General features: G+C 41.9%; 1 protein-coding gene across 3 annotated transcripts in view; it reads right to left on the bottom strand.

Annotated features, from left to right (window-relative positions):
* Positions 1–23,354, bottom strand: part of LOC126213520 (zinc finger protein 436-like) — a 189,674-nt gene that overhangs the window by 61,711 nt on the left and 104,609 nt on the right. For 2 of the 3 annotated variants that reach the window (XM_049941352.1, XM_049941351.1), the window contains 2 exons: positions 18,625–18,702; positions 14,916–14,984 (listed from right to left, as the gene is read on the bottom strand). In XM_049941352.1, coding sequence (XP_049797309.1) covers positions 14,916–14,984; positions 18,625–18,702 — 147 coding nt within the window. The remainder of the gene's footprint in view (positions 1–14,915; positions 14,985–18,624; positions 18,703–23,354) is intronic. The other variant, XM_049941353.1, reaches the window with a different exon arrangement.

Consider the following 23,354-nt stretch of genomic DNA (forward strand, 5'->3'; position numbering starts at 1 on the left):
ACAGATTAACCATTTGTGTTCCTGATATTTGATTGAGCCCAACATGGCTGTCATATTTGAATACATCACCTTCAGATGAACAGCACGACCAACAGGAATAGAAGGAAGACCGTTGCCATTGTGAAGTAACACAGGTTTCAAACTAAGCTCGGGGGAGTCTATAAACAGCCTCCATTCAGTTGGATCACGGTTCAAATTCAAAGATTTCATCAATGTAGCAGCAAACAACAAGATAGTTTTTCTTCTCCAAAAAGGGAAGCAGTTCCACATGACATTTTCTATACTGTGAGACTGTGACATCACTTTCGAGAAGATTCCATTGCTTTAGTCGAGACCAAAGAATTTCTGCCTTTTCCTTTGATGTCTCTAAAGAGATCACTCAATTCTGCTTGACTCACTCTGTGAGCTTTATCATCTTTTCCCTCAAAATCAGGGTCATGGGATGTTGAAAGCTTGTTTGGTTCTTCTTCTTCTTTTTGTTGCACACTGTCTTTATTGTCTATTTCAAATACACAATTTTCACGTGGAGACAATTTTCAAGTGGAGTAGGAACTAGTAAACTATCTGGATGCGGAATGGGTCGATTAGCAGATCAAAGATTCGGGAACTGATCTGTTCTTCTTTTCTTCGTACACAATCCTGCCTCTGTAAGTGGAGTCAAGCAGAAATAGCAGTGATCTGTATGGTTTGTAGGCTCCCATCACTCCCCAGGCACAGCAAAAACCACAGGTCATTTCTTGGTTTTCAGCCACTCTCGCAGTGTTACCGAACACTGCGTTGCAACATATATGTGGGGCCCGGACCTATCCCGGTCCCCTACTTCCACACCGAAATAACGCCGGTAGGCAGTCTTCACAAGAGGCGTCAGCTTGCGTTTCTGCGAAGAAAATGTCATTTCGCCACAAATGTAACAAAAATTATTCCCCTTATTTGCACATTTTCGTGGCATTTTTACAAATTTTACACTACAAAAGCACTCTCAAACCAGAAATTCTGCTTTAATTACAGCAGAAACTGTATGAAACACACAGCCACAGCAACACTACCTATGTTTATGACTTACAAACAGCTTAATGTCATTTGTGTTTTGTTATTGGACAGGTCTGCCAACTCTGATAACAAATTCCCCCAAAACTGAAAATGTTGACTATAAAAATGAAATGTCACTTTATCTCAAAAGCAAGAGCTAATCTTTCGTTTGATGGTTGTTTTTTTTAATTCAGGAGATGGACGTACATAAGAACCAACTATTTTTGAGCCCAAAACATTTTCATTGTTGGCCAGTGTAAACAGTGAATGACCCAAGAAAGAAAAATTGCTATTTCTTTAAAGATAGGACATTCCTCAACTCCTATTAGTGTGTGTGTCTACAAGTTCCACTTTCAGCAGTCGTGACTCGAAAGGGTGGTGACAGGGACGGTCAAATGGGCCCTCTGCTGTCACCTGTTCACAACTCCAAAGCAGCAAGTTGGATATTTAGCTATTTCTGTGTTTTACTAGTAGCATATTTCTTAAATTTTGTGCATATTTTTGTATTTCAGAGGCTTCATAACACGTTCTGTAACTGCAAGTGTAAATTCAGGCAATCTGTACTGCAGTTTTCATTTTTCTATAAACAGCTCACTAAGAGGATCTGGACCTCATGGCCTGTAGTTCTTACTAGCATTTTGAAATGTAGTAACTTAAAAACATTGATAGATATTGGAATGAAACTTAAGCCAAATTAATATTGCAAGTTTCTTATGCTGGCTGTTCTGAACTACTGTTAATTGGATATTGTAACCTACATGTGAAAGAAATTTGGAGCCAGTGTGGCTCTAGCTACCAGAGACTGTGGTCATTGTGTGTGTGTGTGTGTGTGTGTGTGTGTGTAAGGTCTTGTTGGCCGAAAGCTAACTTCCCAACAGTCTTTTTGTTGTGCCTTTCAGCAACTCGGTATCTCTGCTGTATGGTGAGTACCGACTATTCTTTTCATAATACTGTCACATTCCACCCTCGGTTTTCCATTGCTTTTAAAAACTCAATGTTTCTTCTAATAATTTAAGAACATATGATATGCTCCAGCTTAAAATATTTCATGGAATGTTGTATAATGTGGTTTACTGTGTAAGCATACACTAAATTATTATTTGTGCAAAATTTTGTTTTTGTAGCTTTAATATTGGACGAGAGAACGATACCTAAGTATGCAAAAATGATGATTACAGGAAACTGAAACTATAGCTATGCATGTCATTTATCAGCTGACATGCCTACACTGCACAGCCTTTTACATCGGTATGACAATAACTTAGCCGGCTGAGCGCATGAACGAACAGAGACGAACTGTCCGCCTAGGAGATGTCCGATACCCAGTAGCAGAGCGTGCCCTCCAGCATAATTCTGGGGACCTAGGAACCTGCTACAACGTATGTGCCATTTGGCTTCTCCCACCCAACACCAGTCCCTCAGAGCTGTGGAGACGGGAACTAGCACTCCGACACAGCCTTTCATCCCGCCATCCCCCTGGACTGAACCTACGTTAAACAACCTCACTCTCATTTACTCTTCAGTCTTCTCCTCTTTCCCTTTCCTCTTTAGCCATTCACGCATCTTTTCATCCTACACAGTTGTGTTTAGCTTTGTACTATATACCTCTTTACTTCTGTATGCATCCTCTTTGGTTTGAAGCTGGCACAGTACTTAGAGTAGAATATCTTTGGCTTCCCTCTGACAACCATGCCTCCATCCTTGCTACTCTCCCTGTTTACCTTGCTACTCTCCCTGTTTACCTTGCTTCATAACCTGGGTTGTGAGAAACTGAATCCACTTTCCCTTCTTCTCCTTCTTTTCCCCTCTCTCCTCCCTGATGAAGGAACGAAGTTCCGAAAGCTAGGATAAAAATTTTCTGTTCTGTTTTGTGAATCTACCGGCTGTACTGAGCTGATGTAAGTACTGGCCAGCCACTCTATCTCTTTGTTAGTATTTGTTTCACATGTCATTTTCTTCTCAATGATAACTTGCCCAACCATTCCAGCTCCGTAATCTTGTCGATTCTGAGTGTCCTTTTCATCTTCTTTAGTTTTCTTTGTTATTCTGGCTCCTCTGTCACACTTTGAGCAGCTTTTTCAGCTTCAGCGACATGCTGCCTGTCCACTCACAGTAGCCCGCTTTTCGTATTGTCCCCAGCTCTGATGCCTGGTCTGCTCGTGGTTTTTTATCAGCTTGTTATTCCATCATTACAATGTATTATGGTAGGCTAACAAAAAATTTCTGGCAAACATTCCCAAATGCAACTACTGAAACTTTCTGTGTTTTGCCATGTAAAAATTTTTCCAAAAGTTTAGGACCTGAAAGATCTTGATATATTGGCTCTAGTTCTACCATAACAGTTTCTGGCATGGCGTATGCAGGTGTACGATTTTGTCCGTTTGCTTCACACCTACAATACTTGCACCACAAAGTGTTTCCTTTTGGGAAGAGGCCACGCTGTGGATGCTCAACAGTGGATATTCTGTGAAACAAAGTTGCCCAAATCACTTTCCTCATCCCACTAACATTTTTGCTGCCTCTCCAGCTTGTCAGGCCGTAATACTCTGTGATGTTTTCAACTTCTGATTTGATGTTTCTGCCTGCCTCATCCACCAATTGCATTGTCATGAGAGAAGCCCCCCCCCCCCCCATATCCTTGCAAAATTTCCTTAGTCTTGCTCCCACATGGTTTAGCAGTCACAACACTATTGAAGCCATTACAGTCGCCACCACCAAGATAGTGAGCGTATCACACACCACATCTAACAACTGACCTACTAAAAATACACACTGCCCCTTGCTTTCCATACCACCACTGAAACTTTTGAAGTTGTTGTCACATTCGTGTTCATTTACCTTACCGGCACAGCATTGGCAGAGTTCTGTCAGACATTGATAGTCCAGCACCTTGCCCGTATATACAAGGGCAATTGTGACAACTCCATTCTGCTATGTATGGCATGGCCTCTCTTCTACCAGGAACTGTCCAACACAGCAACAATATCAGTAGATTCACAAACATCTACAGTTTCTTTAACTGGCCTCTGTACACATGCTTCGCTGACTTCTGTTACAGCATTACGCAAACGTTTATAATACCAAATTGTTAAGGCTTTCATGGCCACTTGTTGACAAACTGCCTATTGGCTTCTGTCTCGGGTTCTTCGGCCAACGTTTCATCTAATGATTTTTCTGACGTTTCGCCAGCACGAGTGGCTGGCATTGTCAAAGCTTCACCCTCCATTGCCGGTGGTGAACTGGAGCCGAGCTCGCGGGCGCAGACTATATGTACCTGGCGCGCCAACGTCCGAGGGCTTCTCCGCGGTCATTTCCGGTGCGGTTCTCCTCTTGCTACCTGCGACGGTCATTCGCTGCAGTACGGGAAGCCAGGATCCGTTGACCTTAAGGCTTTCCTCTTTCTTGTTCAAACTGTTCGCGTGTTTTTGTATTTCTACAGCTTCTCTGAACAAGCGCGTGTGATAGTGCTTCTCTACAGCCAGAACTTCCGTGTCGGCGAATTTTATTACGTGGTCGGTCTCATTCAGTGCGTGCTCTGCCACGGCCGATTTCCCCACCTGCCCCAACCTGCAATGTCGCTTATGCTCTTTGATCCTGGTGTTGATGGATCGTCCAGTCATTCCGACATAAACTTTTCCGCATGTGCACGGTATACGGTATATTCCCGACATTGCAAGTGGGTCCCTTTTCTCCTTCGCCGATCTAAGACATTCTTTGATCTTCCTTCTCGGTTTGAAAATTGTCTTTACGCCATGTTTGCGCAATATACGGCCGATTCTGTCCGTCACTCTGGGAATGTATGGCAGAAAGGCCGTACCCGACATTTCTTTTTCTGGTTCCTTACTTCGCCAAGTGTTTGGCTCTGTTACACTTCTGATATAATTTGTGGAGTACCCATTGCTCCTCAGAACAGTTTCCAGGTGTTGCATTTCTCGTTTGAGGTGTAGCGGCTCACATATTCGTCCTGCTCTCGTTACAAGCGTACTAATCATGCCTCTTTTCTGGCTCGGGTGGTGGTTTGACAGTTTGTGCAGGTACCGGTCCGTGTGTGTCGGTTTAAAAAAAAAATGGCTCTGAGCACTATGGGACTCAACTGCTGAGGTCATTAGTCCCCTAGAACTTATAACTAGTTAAACCTAACTAACCTAAGGACATCACAAACATCCAAGCCCGAGGCAGGATTTGAACCTGCGACCGTAGCGGTCTTGCGGTTCCAGACTGCAGCGCCTTTAACCGCACGGCCACTTCGGCCGGCGTGTCTGTCTGTTTTTGATACACGCTGTGTCCCAGGTTTTCGCCGTCCCTTGTGACCAGCACATCTAGAAATAGCAGTTTCTTGTCCTTTTCTACTTCCACGATAAACGGATCCTGGCTTCCCGTACTGCAGCGAATGACCGTCGCAGGTAGCAAGAGCAGAACCGCACCGGAAATGACTGCGGAGAAGCCCTCGGACGTTGGCGCGCCAGGCACATATAGTCTGCGGCCGTGAGCTCGGCTCCAGTTCACCACCGGCAATGGAGGGTGAAGCTTTGACAATGCCAGCCACTCGTGCTGGCGAAACGCCAGAAAAATCATTAGATGAATGTCGGCCGAAGAACCCGAGACAGAAGCCAATAGGCAGTTTGTTATAATACCTCTCAAATTTAACAGGTGGTGGTGGGAGATCTGTGGTAGTACAGAACATCTGGGCTGCTTCACTCCCCTTCCAAATATACCTCGTGGCATAAGCAAGGAGAATATCCTCTTCATCTTGCATGTTGTTGGAGATGACATCGTACATTTCATTACTTCACACACTTGACATTCCACTACAATTTTGCTGAATAGGCCTCTTCTCTTAGATCTTCACTAAACATAAGGGATTTCTAACTTACAGTATTAACGTTTAGTAACAGACACAACTAATTCTGAAAACTTTCACTTACTAATTAAAATGTAACCTTTATTTTCATCTCTGACAACACCAACCTCTTGTTCATTTTCAGTAAGATGCTGCAATTTGTGTTCGGAAGCACTGCCCGGCGAGCTTTTAGGCCTAACCCCACTTTGCTGCAGTGTAGCCATTTCTTCAGGTTTACGTTTTCCAATGACACACTCGTGGTGATTACCGTAAAATTTAGGACCGGAATTGAACTTATTCATTTTTGGCATTTTGGAATATGAATGGTTGAAATACACAGTCAAGTAAGAAATGTAAATAAACTCAAGTAATCTACCTTTTTCAATAGAAAGATCGACTGCAATAAATCCCTGCTCATACTACAGTCAATATGTCCTTCAAGGATATTACACAAACGAATTGCTACGGAAATAGCGGCCCCAAAATTAAACAAAGAGACAATTAGGAATTCGTGGGCTGAATCTGCCTTAGAAACGCATTTAAACATAAAAATGATGAGGTACTACACTATATATGAAGTGTATAATTTTAGAACAGGAAGAATCACAAATTTTATTACATAAACTTCAGTTTTTTGGGTCCTCATAATGTCCTGGTCCCCTTAAAACATCAGTGTCCAGTGGTGACACATCAGGAGGGAAGCAAGTGCATACAAGGGTGGTTTGAAAAGTTCTTGGAATCACCACGAGAGGTCAGCACTAGTGCAATGAGTTGTTCACGTGATCTTCGCTGGACTGTTGCCTGTAAACACGTGACAGGTCAGTGATCTTGGAAGAGAGCTGTGCTGGTGACGTGGCTCTGTTCTTTCCATGTAGTGATTTGCGAAAATGGGGGCGGGGGAGGGGGGGGGTAGGGGGGAGGGGAGGTACAAAAGCAAAGGACGACTTCCAGAATACACTGGGAACTCTGGTCCTTCATATTCATCCCTTGCCAAGTGGACAAATGAATTCAAATTTGGCTGGGAGGGCTTAGATGATGATCTGCGCAGTGGTCGGCCAAGATGTGTCACTACTCCAGAAATCATTCCAAAAGTGCACAAAATGGTTACAGAGAATTGCCGATTGAAAGTACGTGAAACTGCTCACACTTTCCAGGTGTCATCTGAAAGGGTATATTACATTTTAACTGAAGAATTAGAAATTATGAAATTATCTGCAAGATAGGTGCCACGACTCTTGACGCTGTATCAAAAACGCGCGAGTAGGGACATATCAGAACAATGTTTGGTCCGTTTTTTGTGCTGGTTCGTGACCACACATGAAACAAAAGTCAAAGCAGTACTCTCCACCACGAAAGAAAGCAAAGACGATTCCTTCGGCGGGAAAGGTCACGGCACCAGCGTTCTGGGATGTGAAGGGGATTCTGTTTGTAGATTCTCTCTACACAGGGCAAACAATTACTGGAGAATACTACGCCAACCTCAGGGACAAGTTGTAACAAAAGATATGTGAAAAATGGCTAGGTTCAGCAAGGAAGAAAGTCATCTTCCATCGAGACAATGCGTGCCCACACACGTGTGCTGTCGCCACGCAAAATTACAAGAACTAAGGTACAAATTGCTGCCACAACTGTCTATATGACTCCATCAGACTTCCATCTCTTCCCGAAACTGAATATTTTTCTTGGTGATAAAAGATTCACTTCAAACAAAGAATTGATAACCCAAGTCAATAACTATTTTGCAGGCCTGGAGGAAAGTCATTTTCGAGATGGGATCAAGGAATCGGAACATCGTCGGACCGAGTAAATTAATCTACAAGGAGACTACACTGAAAAATAAAAAAAAAGTTTCAGTTATGGAGTACTATTTTTATATTCTGTTCTGAGAACTTTAGAAACAACCCTCGTATCTAGGTTTCTGTCCAGTTCTACAGTTCACTTCTTCAGCTGGTCTCGCCAGGACAGACAGCACGCGTGCCGCGCCGTGCCGTGCGCAGACTCGGGAGGAGCTGGCCGCAGTTCGCGAACAGCCGAACGCACTTTTGGCTACAGGCGGCCACCTTCAGTCTGCTGCCTCACAGAGCTTGGCAGTGTCAGAGAACCTGGCACGTCACACAGGACACCCGAGGTGCCACTCGTTTTGTCCAGAACTCTGCTGCCGAGGAACCTGCTAGTGACCCGGATGCAGTGGATCCACCTTCACGGCAGGGCGAGTGGCGGGCGGTAACGCATTCACGTCACTCGAGGCAGAAGGCTGACTGGTCAGTCAGTGAGTGAACACGTGGCTGCCCCTTCGGCACGGTCCGAGCGGGCACACGTGGCCAGGGGGCCGCTAGTTCCCGGGAGCTCCGACGTCAGGTGCTTTACGGTGCCCCTTAGGAAGATAGCATTAAGGTCCGGAAAGAAAGCGAGTGTACACTCGTTACGGCTGCCGGTGGGCCTCGTCCGAGACGTGGAGGGTGCCCCGCCCGCGGCTATCGAGTGTGCGGGACTCGGTCGTCCGCGAGTTGTGGCTCGCAGTGCCGACAGTGTCTGTGGCGTGGGTTCTGAGGCCGTCCTCAGTTCTTACGTCTGGCTGGCAGAGGTGGTGAAGACCGCCGGCCTCGCACACGGGGTGCGAGCGGAGCTCGCAGTTCGTAGCACCGTGTTCCGAGAGCCGACAGGCGTCCCCTGTTCGGAGCCGAGCGGAGGGTCTCGGCCGGAGGCTTCGCAGACTCTGCGAGAGTCTCCGCTACAGATTTCTAGACCCGCATTATCGGCCGGAGGTCTGTAAGATTCCCCTCGACAGGTCAGGGGAGCACCACACAGAGGAAGCAGCTGCTCGGGTAGCCGAGTACTTGTGGAGAGCACACGGAGCTAGGCGGTAGTTTGAGATTGTTCGGTGGACTATGACCAGATGTTACACAGAAAGAGAAGTCAGATCACATTCAGATTAAAGACGCTTCAACTATAAAAATTTCATTTGTAACTTGTCAAAGTATACTAACAAAGTTCACAAACTTACTGCCCTCCAGGTAACTTTTAGCGATCAAATTACTAGAGACCGAGAGCTGGCTGAAACCTAAAGTAAAAACCTCTGGGATATTTAGAAAGTCGCAGGACATATATCAGAAAGACAGATTAGAAGCCACAGAGGCGAAGTGTTCGCTGTAGTTGACAAAAATATTGTCAATGTTGAAGCCAAAGTTAAACGTGATAGTGAAATTAACTCATCACGTATAACAGGTCTAGGTGGAATCGAGTGAATTGTTGGATGTTTTTACCAGCTACCTAGTTCCACTGTGAGAGTTCTAGAGCCATTCTAAGAAAGTCTACGGCCAGTAGCGTGTAAAATCTCAGATCGTGCAACACTATTTGGAGCCTACCGAGTATACACGAAGAGGTCTTTCTATTCATTCTGGGAGGGCACACACAGACAATCTTGCGAAGTACTTTCGAACACGTTTTTTGAAAACAGTCTTAAGCAGCTGTTTCTGTGGCCCACACACAATGGAAATATCTCACACCTAATCTCTTAGACCTTGTAACTACATATTTGTAGTGCCAGATGTTATCGGCGGAGTGATTCTGATATCATTACGGCGACTGTAATTATGAAAGCTAATAAATCAGCCGAGAAAGATAGGTGAGTGTTTCTGCCAGATAAAGTGGATAAGCAATTATTAGCATCTCACTTAGACAGTGAACTGGCGTTACGTAATAAGATAGATGTAGGGGAATTACGGAGGAGGAGATTAGTGTTTAACGTCCCGTCGACAACGAGGTCATTAGAGATGGAGCGCAAGCTCGGGTGAGGGAAGGATGGGGAAGGAAATCGGCCGTGCCCTTTCAAAGGAACCATCCCGGCATTTGCCTGAAGCGATTTAGGGAAATCACGGAAAACCTAAATCAGGATGGCCGGAGACGGGATCGAACCGTCGTCCTCCCGAATGCGAGTCCAGTGTGCTAACCACTGCGCCACCTCGCTCGGTGCGGGGGAATTACGGGCAAAGTTTAAGCAGGTTGTAAATCGTAGTCTCCAGAGTTATGTGCCTAGTAAGTGGATGTTGTTGTTGTGGTCTTCAGTCCTGAGACTGGTTTGATGCAGCTCTCCATGCTACTCTATCCTGTGCAAGCTTCTTCATCTCCCAGGACCTACTGCAACCTACATCCTTCTGAATCTGCTTAGTGTATTCGTCTCTTGGTCTCCCTCTACGATTTTTACCCTCCTCGCTGCCCTCCAGTACTAAATTGGTGATCCCTTTATACCTCAAAACAGGTCCTACCAAGCGATCCCTTCTTCTAGTCAAGTTGTGCCACAAATTTCTCTTCTCCCCAATCCTATTCAATACCTCCTCATTAGTTATGTGATCTACCCATCCAATCTTCAGCATTCTTCTGTAGCACCACATTTCAAAAGCTTCTATTCTCTCTTTGTCTAAACTATTTATCGTCCACGTTTCACTTCCATACATGGCTACACTCCGTACAAATACTTTCAGAAACGACTTCCTGACACTTCAATCTATACCCAATGTTAACAAATTTCTCTTCTTCAGAAACGCTTTCCTTGCCATTGCCAGTCTGCATTTAGTAAGTGGATAAAGGATGGTAGAGACCTGCGATGCTTTAATAACGAAATTCGTACGATACTGAGGAAGCAGAGGCAGTTACACTCTCGGTTCAAAAGGGAACGCACAAATGATGACAAGTGAAGGCTAGTAGAGATTCGTGCATCTGTGGGAAGATCTATGCAAAAACCATACGACAACTATCACCGTCACACTTTAGCAAAACATCTGGCAGAGAACCCGAGAAACTTCTCGTCTTACATAAAACCGCTAAGCAGGTCTAAGGTTTCTGTTCAGTCCCTCGCTGACCACTTTGGTGTGGCAGTTGAAGATAGCAAAACAATAGTCAATGTTTTAAATTTCCCGTTCATGAAATTATTCACACAGGTGAACCGTACAAGCATACTGTCATTTGACCATCAGGCAGACTCCCGTACGGACGACATCGTGATAAGAATATCTGGCCTAGAGAAGCAACCGAAAAATTTGAAAACGAATAAATCACCAGGTCCACTGGAATCCTAATTCGGTTTTACGAAGAGTACTCTAGGGCACTGACCCCTTACTTAGTTTGCATTTATCGTGAATATCTCACACAGCACAAAGGCCCAAGCAACTGGAAAAAGTTCGTTAAGAAAGATAAAAGAATGGACCCACAAAATTACAGACCAATATCCCTAGCTTCTGTTTGATGCAGAATTTTTGAACATATTCTGAGTTCGAATATAACAAACTTTTTTGAGAGCGAGAAACTTATGTCCGTGTATCAACGTGGTTTTAGAAAGCGTCACCCGTGCAAAACTCAGCATACCCTTTTCTCGCAAGATATACTGAGAAGTATGGACGAAGGGCAAAATGCAGATTCTATATTCCCAGATTTCCGAAAAGCGTTTGACACAGTGCGCTACTGCGGGCTGTTAACAGAGGTGCAAACATACGGAATAAGGTTGTATACATGCAAGAAGCCTGGAGATACTGGAAGGTATCAGATAGATTATATAATGGTAAGACAGAGATTCAGGAACCAGGTTTTAAATTTTAAGACATTTCCAGGGACATATGTGGACTCTGACCACAATCTATTGGTTATGAACTGTAGATTAAAACTGAAGAAACTGCAAAAAGGTGGGAAATTGAGGATATGGGACCTGCATAAATTGAAAGAACCAGAGGTTGTAGAGAGCTTCAGGGAGAGCATTAGGGAACGATAGACAAGAATGGGGGAAAGAAAGAATGGGTAGCTTTGAGAGACGAAATAGTGAAGGTAGCAGAGGATCAAGTAGGTAAAAAGATGAGGGCTAGAAGAAATCCTTGGGTAACAGAAGATATATTGAATTTAATTAAGAGAAAATACAAAAATGCAGTAAATGAAGCAGGCAAAAATGAATACAAATGTTTCAAAAATGAGATCGACAGGAAGTGCAAAATGGCTAAGCAGGGATGGCTAGAGGACAAATGTAAGGATGTAGAGGCGCATATCACTAGGGGTAACATAGATACTGCCTACAGCAAAATTAAACAGACCTTTGGAGAAAGGAGAACCACTTGCAAGAATATCAAGAGCTCAGATGGAAACCCAGTTCTAAGCAAAGAAGGGAAAGCAGAAAGTGCGAAGGAGTATATAGAGCGTCTATACAAGGGCGATGTGCTTGAAGACAATATTATGGAAATGGAAGAGAATGTAGATGAAGATGAAATAGGAGACACAATACTGCGTGAAGAGTTTGACAGAGCACTGAAAGACCTGAGTCGAAACAAGGCCCCGGGAGTAGATAACATTCCATTAGAACTACTGATGGCCTTGGGAGAGCCAGTCCTGACAAAACTCTACCATCTGGTGAGCAAGATGTATGAAACAGGCGAAATACCCTCAGACTTCAAGAAGAATATAATAATTCCAATCCCAAAGAAAGCAGGTGTTGACAGATGTGAAAATTACTGAACTATCAGTTTAATAAGTCACGGCTGCAAAATACTAATGTGAATTCTTCACAGACAAATGGAAAAACTAGTAGAAGCCGACCTCGGGGAAGATCAGTTTGGATTCCGTAGAAATATTGGAACACATGAGGCAATACTGACCCAACGAAGTATCTTAGAAAACAGATTAAGGTAAGGCAAACCTAAGTTTCTAGCATTTGTAGACTTGGAGAAAGCTTTCAACAATGTTGACTGGTATACTCTCTTTCAAATTAAGGTGGCAGGAGTAAACTACAGGCAGCGAAAAGCTATTTACAATTTGTACAGAAACCAGATGGCAGTCGAGGGGCACAAAAGGGAAGCAGTGGTTGGGAAGGGAGTGAGACAGGGTTGTAGCCTCTCCCTGATGTTATTCAATCTGTGTATTGAGCAAGCAGTAAACGAAACAAAAGAAAAATTCGGAGAAGAATTAAAATCGACGGAGAAGAAATAAAATCTCTGAGGTTTGCCGATGACATTGTAATTCTGTCAGAGACAGCAATGGACTTGGATGAGCAGTTGAACGGAATGGACAGTGTCTTGAAAGGAGGATATAAGATGAACATCAAGAAAAGCAAATCGAGGATAATGGAGTGTAGTCAAATTAAGTCGGGTGATGCTGGGGGAATTAGATTAGGAAATGAGACAGTTAAAGTAGTAAAGGAGTTTTGCTATTTGGGGAGCAAAATAACTGATGATGGTCGAAGTAGAGAGGCTATAAAATGTAGACTGGCAATGGGAAGTAAAGCGTTTCTGAAGAAGAGAAATTTGTTAACATCGAGTATAGATTTAAGTGTCAGGAAGTCGTTTCTGAAAGTATTTGTATGGAGTGTAGCTGTGAATGGAAGTGAAATGTGGACGATAAATAGTTTACACAAGAAGAGAATACAAGCTTTCGAAATGTGGTGCTACAGAAGAATGCTGAAGATTAGATGGGTAGATCACATAATTAATGAGGAGGTGTTGAATAGAATTAGAGAGAAGAGAAATTTGTGGCACAACTTGACTAGGAGAAGGGATCGGTTGGTAGGGCATGTTCTGAGGCATCAAAGGGATCACCAATTTAGTATTGGAGGGCAGCGTGGAGGGTAAAAATCACAGAGGGAGACCAAGAAATGAATACACTAAACAGATTCAAAAGGATGTAGGTTGCAGTAGGTACTCGGAGATGAAGGAGCTTGCACAGGATAGAGTAGCATGGAGAGCTGCATCAAACCAGTCTCTGGACTGAAGACCACAACAACAACAATAGGAGGGGAAGAGACAAACTGTCCATGTACTCCACAAATTCAGCTAAGATCAATATGACTCTAGGAAACAGTGAGAATCCAGGAGGAGGAATTCTAAATTTGCAAGTAATAATAGACAAATAAGGAGAAACAATTGTCTCTTCACAGTATCAGACAACAGTGAAAGGCGGAATTAGATTTTTGAAGTCCAGAAAGGATTGACGATAAAGTAGAGGGAGAGAGAGAAAGGTACATTTGGATTGCGCAACTTTTCGGCAATTCAGACTTAAGCGCTTACCAGATTGTTCACAGAGACGCATCCACAGGTAGCGAGACATACGTACGTCGTCGTCGTACGCAACCAGTTCAGTTTTAGAGCGACAGATTACTCGCACACGGAGAAAACCGTAGCCCGATCTACGCTCAGGCTCAGTCTATAAAGTGTCGATGTTGGTTCCCCGAACAATACGAGGAAGCTTTAGCAGGATAGTTTTCATCTACATTCAGAGCTTGAGAGCTTGTGACATTTCCCATTATTTTATTGATAAGAGTTTCAGAAAAGGAAACAATTCGATTGATAGGAAAATTCCGTACTTATTCGACATATAAATGAACATGTGTACATACTTATGTGTTTTGGTAAAAATGACTAGAAAAGTCATGTTGAGAGTTAAATCTATCTATATTATGTATATTAATTTGCTTGAGGTATTCCTGATGGACTTCGTGGAGAGACAAGGAGTAGCGCTACGCTTGACGTCACTGCAAGTGCAGCAAGGAGACTGCTGTGCCGTGCCCAGCTCCCAGGAATATCAACAAGGCGAACATAATAATAATGTCAAGATACACTGAATCTTTTTATAATAGCATTTTGTTTAAATGGTTGAACGTTATAATTTCAACTGGGTGTCCCACATAAAGATGCATACTACATTAATGTCAGACGCACAGCGAACTTGTAATAAAGTCCAATTGCACCTTCAAGTTGTCAGAGTTCTGATTCAGTTGACATCGGCGTCCAATCGAGATTCTGCGAAGCTCGGCAGCTCGACAAATACAACGGGGCACGTGTATAGTTTATTGGGAACACACACATCGACCTAGCTTTCCCACGGTTTGACATTTCAGGTATTTCAGTATCTCCGTGAAACACGTATAATTTAACTGCTGGAAAGTAATGACTTCTCATGTAGGGCTGGAGCTCAACAAGCTACACACGAGAGTTAAGTACGATCAGAGCCAGAGTCAGGTTTCTCGTTGGCACAACAAAATTGTATCTAAAAATGAGATATAAATAGTCCTTCCTACCTGTGTGGTTTCCAGAAGTCTGGGTCGCACGTCGTCGACCTCTTTCTGCACGATAATACACTCGGGTTCCTGTGACAGAAGATGCTACATTATGAAATGATTAAAAAATTACATTATTTACACCAAAGTACCAGTAATTATGACTATTGTGGTGATAGGTGGAGAAACCACTAAGAAAATCATTAAATATATATTTTGTAGTATCGATAACGAGAAAAAGCAGCTCCGCAATGAGGAAATAAGAACAGTATAGCTTGTAAATGTGGCTACAATTAAATTAAACCTCTCGCTAAAGGAAACAAAACTGTCCCTACTGACCACAATAAAAATGTCTGAAACTATGGTGGTTCCACAGGGTCATATCAATGTGAGTCACCAGCAATGAAAAGAATACATAGCAAAAAAATCAATTCTTTTTCAATGTTAGTTTGGGGAAGGATCCTAGCACCAATTTTGTTACTTCATTCTGATTTTATTACAAAGTTGTGGTATTTACTTTAGCTGATAAGAAGAAATACTAACACCTTTTGTCACTTCTCAGTACTACAATCTGTATTTCATCACAAGAAAAATACCTTCCTGTGCTGCTGGCTTTCTGCAAACTGTGAGACATGCCTACCGGCCAGCAGGTTACATCATCCTCTCCAGGAGTGTCCACAACATGGAATTACTGTCTTTGCATGTTTCAAATGTGCAAGTACATTTATGAGTGGGGTGGGAGTGGGGGTCGGGGGGGGGGGGGGGAGGGGGGGGGGAGAAGAAGAAGAAGGGAAAAAAATCATGTATTTATAGTATATAGCTTTGTACGGCAAATGCCACAATTTTACTTGACATTGAAACTTAAGTGTGTGGAGGAGGAAGCTTAATTTTACTCACTTGATTTCTCGTCCTTCCCTGGGCTGGCTCTGATAAGGCAATGCGCTGTGTACTGCTAGTAGTCATTTTGTGAAATACTGATGAGTGAACACAGGGACTTATAATCAATCAGAACCAATCAATAATTATCATATATGTATTTTTTCATACTGATAAGAATACTTTTGAACTGGGTATTGTGCAACGTGTTGGAATTGTCTTTAAATGTAAATGTAGTTCACGAACTGAGCTTTCATTTAAATGCTTTTATACGCAAAAAACCAAATCTGTTCTGAAAGACAGTTAATAAATGATCCCAATCTTAAATATTCCGCAAGTGGAAGATTATTATATGTACACATTATTATTTTTTTTAAATAATTTAATTATTTCTTGCCAGTTTTTGTTATTGAAGAGCTGTTGGCACAAATAGCTGCCATTTTAAAGAATCTGGCAGACTCAGTTATTACTGATAGGGTAAAAAAAATCAAGACTGATTTCCAGGTGGAACAATTCTTTAAAGAAAGGTTCCAGTATCTAACACGGATTGTTTTAGTAACAGACGAAGACCTTGCTGGGCAAAAGGTTATTTGTGACAGTCTTTTTATTGTGCCTACTTACAACTCAGCAGGAGTAGCAACTTTCCTTTTCATAATATTGTTATATTCCATCCAGGATTTTACATTGTTTGATGGATTGTTTTAGTTTATTTAAAAAAATCTTTAGGAGCATAATTTATTACAAAATTGTATTTCCTAAATTTTATGACTGTTAAGTCCATCTAAGAACTTAGCCAACATTTACAAAACCACAGAGGCAGGATATAATAGTAATTATATTCCTATAAATGTTCCTCCTTTCTATCTATAAGGATATTGCCAAAATGCAGACTACTGCAAGCAGCTGCGGTTTGAGGCCCAGTTAGTACTACAGGGTGAATCAAAAAGAATCATCAGATTTTAAAAAACCGAACTATTATGTTATTTGAGATATGTGCGTGAACAACGTACTGTTGGAAAGAGCACACTCTCGAGTTTTACACTGTTCCTGCTAGGTCAGCAGTGTGCACCCACTTCAGTTCTAGTAAAAATGGTGTCGGAACAACAAAAAAAGTTTTGTGTTCTACATTTTGCGCAGTGCGTGTCAGTAATACAGAGCATTGGATGATGGCATGAACAATTCCACGAAACAGGTTGGTTGTGTAAAGACAGAACAAAGTCCTCGAGTGTCTGACACAGACGTTGAATGCGTCAACCATAGTTTCACAAGGCGTCAACTGAAATCCATTCACTGTGCATTTCGACATCTCGGCATGCTCTCAATGTCCATCTGGCATGTGTTGCTCGATGTTTACACATGAAATCACATAAAATGCAGCTACTGCAATGCATGCCCTTCGTGAAGGTGACAAACAATGTGTGGAGCTCTGTAATTTCATTCTAGGCAAAATGGCGAATGACAGTTTTCTTGCACACTTAGTGTTTAGTGACAAGCCAACATTTGATTTAAATGGAATGGTGAACTGTCGTAATGTGAGAATATGAAGTATGTAACAACCACATGAAGTTGTACAACATGGGAGGGTCTCTCCAAATTTTAATGTGTTTTGAGCAGCTTCGCGGGAAAAGGTGTACGGTCCATTTTTCTTTTCCGAGAACAGTGTTACAGGAAGCACATATCTCAATATGCTTAAGAACTTTCTTTTCCCGCAGTCGGAGACTGATTCGAACGACTTCATTTACCAACAGGATGGGCCATCTCCACACTGGCATCCGGAAGTGTGGGAATTTAAAAGTCAAAGGATTAGTGAACGACGGATCGGCTGCACTGGACCAAACCATTCGGCCTTACATTACTGGACTCCTATGTCACCTGTCCTGCTGGTACATGATTATTTCTTGTGAGGATTTATAAAAGACTTTCTTTATGTGCCTCCATTACCAAAAACAGTCAGTGAAATGAGACATCGCATAACAGCAGCTGTGGAAGCCATTACTTGACATGCTCACTGCATGTGTGGGAGCAATTTGAATACCACACTAACATGCCGTGCATCTCAAGGGGAGCGTATTTAACACCTATCTATATAAAATTAAAAAATAAAAAAAACTTTTTGAGGTCATCAAAAAACAAAATTCAATGTATATGTTTATTATTTTCAGAAATACAGTAGTGCCAAATAGGATGATTCTTTTTTATATACCGTGTATACTGTACGACAAGTGCAGGTACTATTCGGAACTGTCATTGCAGCTAGAGATTCCGATTCGTAGCAACTTGACGATGTCTTTGCTGAAGTGGGAAAGTTTCACACCCAATTACTGTGCTTCAGCAAAAATATAATGTGCTCCTGGCTTTGACCACACTGTTACCATGGATTGTATGTTAGGCTATGCAAAGTATACAAATCAGTTTTACTTTACTTTATTTAAATATTAGTAAGATCTTACAGCTAGTAGTAAAATAAACATACTAGAGAGGAAAATATAACTGATTGAGCTTTTTTCTTTCCGTGTCTGGGTTTATACGAAGTCAGAAACCATGGACTTTGATGACACTGAAAATAATCATAGAAGTTATACAGGAGTAAAATAAATATGTGTGTAAATATTGTTACATTTCACATTCTGAAGTCGAGCAGCCAATATCTGCACGCATGTGACGCTCGCACCTACTAGTAGCAGCAGTACACACTTTAGCACGAGCTAGTGTGTATCATCGTAACGAGAGTCAAGTGCGATTAAAGACCAGTGGCAGGTTTTGTCGGTACTACAAAACTTCGTCTTAAAATTAGATATAAATGGCTATGAAGAGGAAAGAAGAAAACTGTCTGGAAACGTAAGTTTGTTCCTACCTGTCTGGGTCGTAGCGCTCCAGTTTGCAAGGCGTCGTGACACAGATCTTCTCCCTGCACGATAATACACTCGGGTTCCTGTGACAAGAGGTGCCGCATTACAGAAGATTCAAAAATTATATTACTGACTTTGTAAGAACAGGAATAAAGACATTTAGGATTCACGAGAACAAAAAGCGGCTCTTACACTGTTGAAGGAAGGATGGAACAATTTGAAAAATCCACTAAAATTAAATTAAGCAAGTAACTACAGGCAGTGAAACTGTCAACACTGAGCAAATAAAAATACATAAAACCTTGATCTTTCCCACAGCTTTGTACAGATACGAATAGACGACAATAAAAAAAGTGGACAGCAAGAAAAGTGATTCTTTTGGAATATATGTTTGGAGAAGGAGCCCAAGATTCACTACCATAAACTGTACTGCTCAGAAGGATAGAAGGTCACAGAGAGGAAAAGACAGGATGACGTGAATAGGAGACATCAAAGAAACCACTGGAATAACTGAGGAACAAAACAACGTCTGGGAGTTCACAAAGGGACACCATTCGTCATGACATCAGGACTTGGAGATGACTTGATGGGTCGTAGCAAGTAACAAAATAACAAACAGTAATGAACAACACACGTACATAAATAAGAAACACACAGGGGGTATATGGAAACACCAAAAACACAAGACACTAGCATGCCAAATACGGTGTAGGAAACATGTCGACATTCAAAACAGCTCCCAGTCATCTCGGAACGGATAAATACAGCTCTGGCACGATTTTCGAAGCAATCTTATACCACTCTTCCTGCAAAATAGTGGCAGGTTCAGAAAACGATGACGGAGAAGGATAGCGACCGAATATCCGTCTCTCTGAAGCAGAGCACAGAGACTCAGAAACATTGAGATCTGACGATTGTGGCGGCCAGGTGAGGCGCGACAATTTGCCCTCGTGCTCACAAATCCAGTCCTGGAGGATGCGAGTTGTAAGATAAGAGACACTGCTCGACTTATATTTTTACAATTTTTTTAAAAATAGCCTTTTGAAGAAACCTAGTTTCACCTAAAACAGGATATTTTAATGAATATCGATTAAAGCATTGATAAATTTCAAAAGTACATAAAAGGTAAAAATACATAAAAGACAATAAAAATTTTGTGATCATTTCCCCTGTGGCTATGTCACCTTAAAATGTAACCCATCAGCTCAGCATTCAAAAAAAGAACTTTTGCTGTATCAGTTTTATTGCTTGTTGTACAACATCTCAAGCATTGTTCCCTTCAAAATAGTCCTCTCCACTGATAATACACCGTTCTCATTGTTTCTTCCAGTTTTGGAACGCCTCCTGGAATGCACTTCGTGGGACGGCACACAGGTTTCTCGTCAATTGTCCTGTATTTCTTCTACGGTTTGAAAACGACGTCCTTTCAATGTGTTTTTCAGTTTGGGAAACAGGGAAAAATCTGCTGGGGCTAGGTCCTGAGAATACGGTGGATGGACACAATGGGAATGTGGTGTTTTGCTAGATAACTGCAGACGAGGAGTGACGCGTAAGCCTGCAGACTGTCACGATGCGACATCCGACTCTGGTTTTTCCCACAATTCAGGCCTCTTCCTGCACACAGCGTCCATCGTGCGCACTAGGATTCCCCACTAGTCTTCCTCGTTTACCATCTGACCATGTGGCACAAATCTGTGATAGATAATACCTTTGTAGTCAAAAAACACAACCAACACCACCTTGATCATGTGCTTATTTTTTTTGGACGAAGTGACCCTCACTTTAACCATTACTTTTATTCAACTAATTGGTTTAAATGTAATTTTTTATTTCTATTCCTTTTGTCACATCATTTTAGTTATCATATCAACATCTTCATATGCTCTCATTTTTTTCCTATTATTTTTTTTTTTTTTTTGCTTGAAGTCTTTGTTTATGTGATTTCAATTAATTTATGTATTAGTTTCGCTCTAGTTTATTTTGTTTTGACTTCCTATTTTTTTGTTGACGCTATTGCATCTATTATTTCTATTCCTCATTTAATTTTACTTGTAATCCCTTCTTTCATTTAAATTGTCATCTGTTTTGTTCCACCTATAGAGCAATGGGAATTTAGGCTATGTTTTAAATGTCTGTATGACAATTACCAAAAGAAAGCACATCTGGCATCTTGTAATGAGAAATATTTTTGACACCACTGCACAGTGAATATAAACAGATTATATCGCCTTTTGTTTTTTAACCGATGCATTGCCACTCTCAAATATTTAAATATTATAATAGATAAACATAATAAGATTCACATTCACAAAAATTCCAAGTGGAAAAAGAATCATATAAAGAGAAAAATGAGACAAATGTAAACATTCATACAATGACTAAAAAGATGTGACATAGGAATAAAAATAAAAAATTACATTTAAACCAATTAACTGTAGAAAAATAATGATCAAAGTCATTTCAATAAATATTTAGAAACAGAAAATGGAAAGATTTAAAAATATAAAATGGAAAGCATCTTCTGGGATTTGAACCTACAACCTTCGGCACGTCAAGGGCTTATCCTATCCATTACACCACACAACTAGTCCATTATACAGGGTGAGTCACTAACTATTGTCACCAAGAATAACTCCAGAAGTATGATAGGAGCTGAAAAGTTGGTGGGACAAAAGTTACATGAGACAACAGGGGCCATAATATGACACTGGTTTTTTTGTTGCAAGATGGGGTCGCTTCAGAGATATGAAGGTCACCCCCCCCCCCCCCTTTTTAATGGGATGCTATAGTTTGGCACTTATTTTCTGATAGCGGCTAATGAACGTCCATTTACAGAAGGTGTTCGAAGTGATGACCACTGGTATCAATGCAGTGCTGCAATCTTATTATCATGGATTGACTGGTATTCCTTATCACTTCGGCATTTATCAAAGCATATGCTCTGAAAATTCTCTCTCGCATATCTTCCAAGTTTAATTGGAATGTCTTTGTTATAATGTCTTTGACACGAAGTAACACAAGGATCTCAAGCCAAGGTACCAAGAGTACCAATTTACACTTTCTCGTTAGTAACTTTCCTATGCCAGATATGTTTCCAATGCGTTAAAGATCCAGTTGTTCTCAATTTATCATACACATATTTAAATGTATGAGGTGTAGGGTGAGTATGTTGAAGATATCTTTCGGCATATAAGTGCCTAGCTCACACTGAATTTCGTTGGCATTCTCCGTAAATGAGAAACAAATCCACTTGTTCTTGAAGGAATACATCATTCACATTCGCTTAACTCGACGATATTAGTCTTACCATCCCTATTAGTGCTGTATTGCAAAACCGTCGAATGGTGTTTACATGTCAATGGCACATTAGATGGATATGCCGTATTCGGCAAATATTTACTATTTTCACTATGCAGGGTGGTCCATTGATAGTGACCAGGCCAAATATATCACGAAATAAGCATCAAACGAAAAAACTACAAAGAACGAAACTCATCTAGCTTGAAAGGTGAAACCAGATGGTGCTATGGTTGGTCCGCCAGATGGCGCTGCCATAGGTCAAACGGATATCAACTGCATTTTTTAAATAGGAACCCCCATTTTTTATTACATATTCGTGTAGTATATAAATAAATATGAATGTTTTATTTGGACCACTTTTTTCGCTTTGTAATAGACGGCGCTGTAATAGTCACAAACGTATAAGTACGTGGTATCACGTAACATTCCGCCAGTGCGGACAGTATTTGCTTCGTGATACATTACCCGTGTTAAAATGGACATCTACCAATTGCGGATAAGTTCTATATCGTGTTGATGTATGGCTATTGTGATCAAAATGCCCAATGGGCGTGTGCTATGTATGCTGCTCGGTATCCTGGACGACGTCATCCAAGTGTCCGGACTGTTCGCCGGATAGTTACGTTATTTAAGGAAACAAGCAGTGTTCAGCCACATGTGAAACATCAATCACGACCTGCAACAAATCATGATGCCCAAGTAGGTGTTTTAGCTGCTGTCGCGGCTAATCCGCACATCGGTAGCAGACAAACTGGGCGAGAATCGGGAATCTCAAAAACGTCGGTGTTGAGAATGCTACATCAGCATAGATTGCACCCGTACCAAATTTCTATGCACCAGGAATTGCACGGCGACAACTTTGAACGTTGTGTACAGTTCTGCCACTGGGCACAAGAGAAATTGCAAGACAATGACAGTTTTTTTGCACGCATTCCATTTAGCAACGAAGCGTCATTCACCAACAGCGGTAACGTAAACGGGCATAATATACACTATTGGGCAACGGAAAATGCATGATGGCTGCGACAAGTGGAACATCAGCGACCTTGGCGGGTTAATGTACGGTGCGGCATTATGGGAGGAAGGATAATTGGCCCCCATTTTATCGATGGCTATCCAAATAGCGCCATGTATGCTGATTTCCTACATAACGTTCTACCGATGTTACGACAAGATGTTTCACTGCAGACAGAATGGCGATGTACTTCCAACACGATGTATGTCCGGCACATAGCTCGCGTGCGGTTGAAGCGATATCGAGTAGCATATTTCATGACAGGTGGATTGGTCGTCAAAGCACATTCACCGGATCTGACGTCCCAGGATTTCATTCTGTTGGGAAAGTTGAAGGATATTTGCTATCGTGATCCACCGACAATGCCTGACAACATGCGTTAGCGCATTGTCAATGCATGTGCGAACATTACGGAAGTCG

Source organism: Schistocerca nitens, chromosome 11, assembly GCF_023898315.1.
Source record: "Schistocerca nitens isolate TAMUIC-IGC-003100 chromosome 11, iqSchNite1.1, whole genome shotgun sequence".
NCBI classification, from domain to species: domain Eukaryota; kingdom Metazoa; phylum Arthropoda; class Insecta; order Orthoptera; family Acrididae; genus Schistocerca; species Schistocerca nitens.